A 2209-nucleotide genomic window follows, 5' to 3' on the forward strand; every position below is an offset into this window, starting at 1 on the left:
CTTATGACTAATCTTTTGTTAGTACCACAAATACCAAATTTACGAAATTTGGATGAGATTTTGACAATGGAAACAAAGGCAACTTTCCAGACCATGAGCATTTTAAACCAGGTATTATGGCGAGGTAAGGCGAGTTAAGGTGAGGTACTATTTTTTAATTATGTTATTTTTAATGTTCAAACCTGTTTTTTTTCATATAAAGTCGTATACTATGAATCCAACATTTGCTTTGTAAATATACCTATAATTGTCTTTAAAAAGGTTACAGGTATGTATTGCTACAGAAAGTGTGTCTGCTCTGATGCGTCTGTACAGCCTGTTATATGTTTTATGTCTGACTTTGCTAAAACCGTGTTAATAGATTTTGTAAGTCCTCCTAACAATCTCAAAGCATAGAAAAGGGATTCATTTTTTAACACTGACATGTGCAATGTTGTTTTTTTTATAACAGAATACAATATTTAGCAGCAACAACAACTATGTACCGTACCACACCTCAAAAAGGTAAATGAGAGGTATTTTTTTATATTTATGATCTACTTATATTTGTTATTATTTATTATTACTTATAAAATAATTAATACATATTTTAGTAGTTCTGGGTTTCTCTTGGGTGTATACTATAGTGTGGTATTTTCTATTGTTTCTTTTTTGGTTCACGTAACAACACATCATGTCCAAATTGCAAGTTCATAACCAAATACATTATGTTATCGATGTTACTCTTGCAAAAGAGAACTGGAACATTGTTGTTAGAGTGATACGTTTGTGGTTTGTTACTGATCTTGCTAAATCCAAAATTCCGTTTTCGATGGAGTTGATTTTGCAAGATAAAGAGGTTATACTACATTGACTTACAATACTTTTGTTTAGAACAGTAATCCTTACATCTTTGTTTTTTGTTATAATGATTTATGTTGTATTCTATTTCAGGGCGTTAGAATACACGGATCGATTAGAAGAGCACTAATCTATAAATTTCAAAGTCAGATTTATGATGGCAGTGTGTATTTTGTTCAATCGTTCAGTGTTGCAGCCAACGGTGGTTCCTACATAACCACACACCATCCGTATAAAATAAATTTTCAGTTTGGAACAAAGATAACATCACTTCCTGCACAACTGGTACCAGAATCTCCTCCTGAATACATCCCTCTTTCTTCTATATATGCTCCTGGATTTGACACTGACTACTTAGTGGGTATGTTGAAATTTAACTTAACATTCTTCAAACATTTGAACTCGCTACATTCTTATAAGGATTTATTCTATTATTACAATTTTTTCTGCCATGTAGATATTATAGAAGTGTTGACAGGAGTTGGAATTGAAAGAGAGTTGAAAAAGATGGACGGAAGACAAAACTAAATGTCATCTCCTTAGAGTGTGATGGGTAATTATTTTTTTAAGTTTATTTAATATTTTAATACTAAGAAATGTTTGTTAGTAGTTTGTAATTGATGTTTTTTGTAAATAGCTTCCGTATTGAATGCACGCTTTTTGGAAACTATGTGGATGAGTTGAATGCATTTCTGCCATCTGCTGAAGTACAAAATGTTGTTGTAAGTATTGAGTTCGGCAAAGTCAAGGTTTTTCAAGGTATATAAAGTAAATTATTTATGTTTGATATGGATTTCTTAACATAAAGAATGTATTATATATCATAATATTATAATTTATGTTTTCTTTGTTTTTTATGTTTAGATAAGGTTTATATCCAAAACTGCATTGATTGTACCAAGATACAATTTAATTTGAACACTGAAGCAGCACTTGCTTTGAAAAAAAGGTTGTCTCTTGACTAACGTGATATTAACAAATGCAGAACATGACTGATGTGTCCTTTAAGATTATAGATATAGTTGATACCTATATTGTGTATGGTGCATGATGTTTTCAAGTAGTGAATCACCTTCTCAGGGACTCAGTCAACTTTCTGAAGCTTCTAAACACAGTTTAGAAGATGAATTCCTTCAGCTCACTCCTAAGAACACGATAGGAGGGCTCAAGGACTGCAGAGAGGTAATACTGTGAACAAATCTTTTACATAGACAAATGCTTTCAAAGTTCTAGGGATATGTTTGTTAACATATAACAATTGTTACAGGTAAACACATTCATTATATTGGGTACCATCAAGCACGTTGTCGACGATGATGACTGGTGGTATACTGCCTGCGTTTGTAATAAGGCAGTGTACCCAGATTCA

General features: G+C 32.1%; 1 protein-coding gene across 1 annotated transcript; it reads left to right on the top strand.

The window, feature by feature from the left end:
- The first annotated feature begins 673 nt into the window (after positions 1 to 673).
- LOC137829253 (uncharacterized) lies at positions 674 to 1368 on the top strand. The gene is made up of 3 exons (XM_068636053.1): positions 674 to 838; positions 934 to 1201; positions 1298 to 1368. The coding sequence occupies exons 1-3, from the start codon at positions 674 to 676 to the stop codon at positions 1366 to 1368; spliced, it is 504 nt and encodes a 167-aa protein (XP_068492154.1).
- Positions 1369 to 2209: the final 841 nt, after the last annotated feature.

The sequence above is a fragment of the Phaseolus vulgaris genome, chromosome 7 (genome assembly GCF_000499845.2).
Source record: "Phaseolus vulgaris cultivar G19833 chromosome 7, P. vulgaris v2.0, whole genome shotgun sequence".
NCBI classification, from domain to species: Eukaryota; Viridiplantae; Streptophyta; class Magnoliopsida; order Fabales; family Fabaceae; genus Phaseolus; species Phaseolus vulgaris.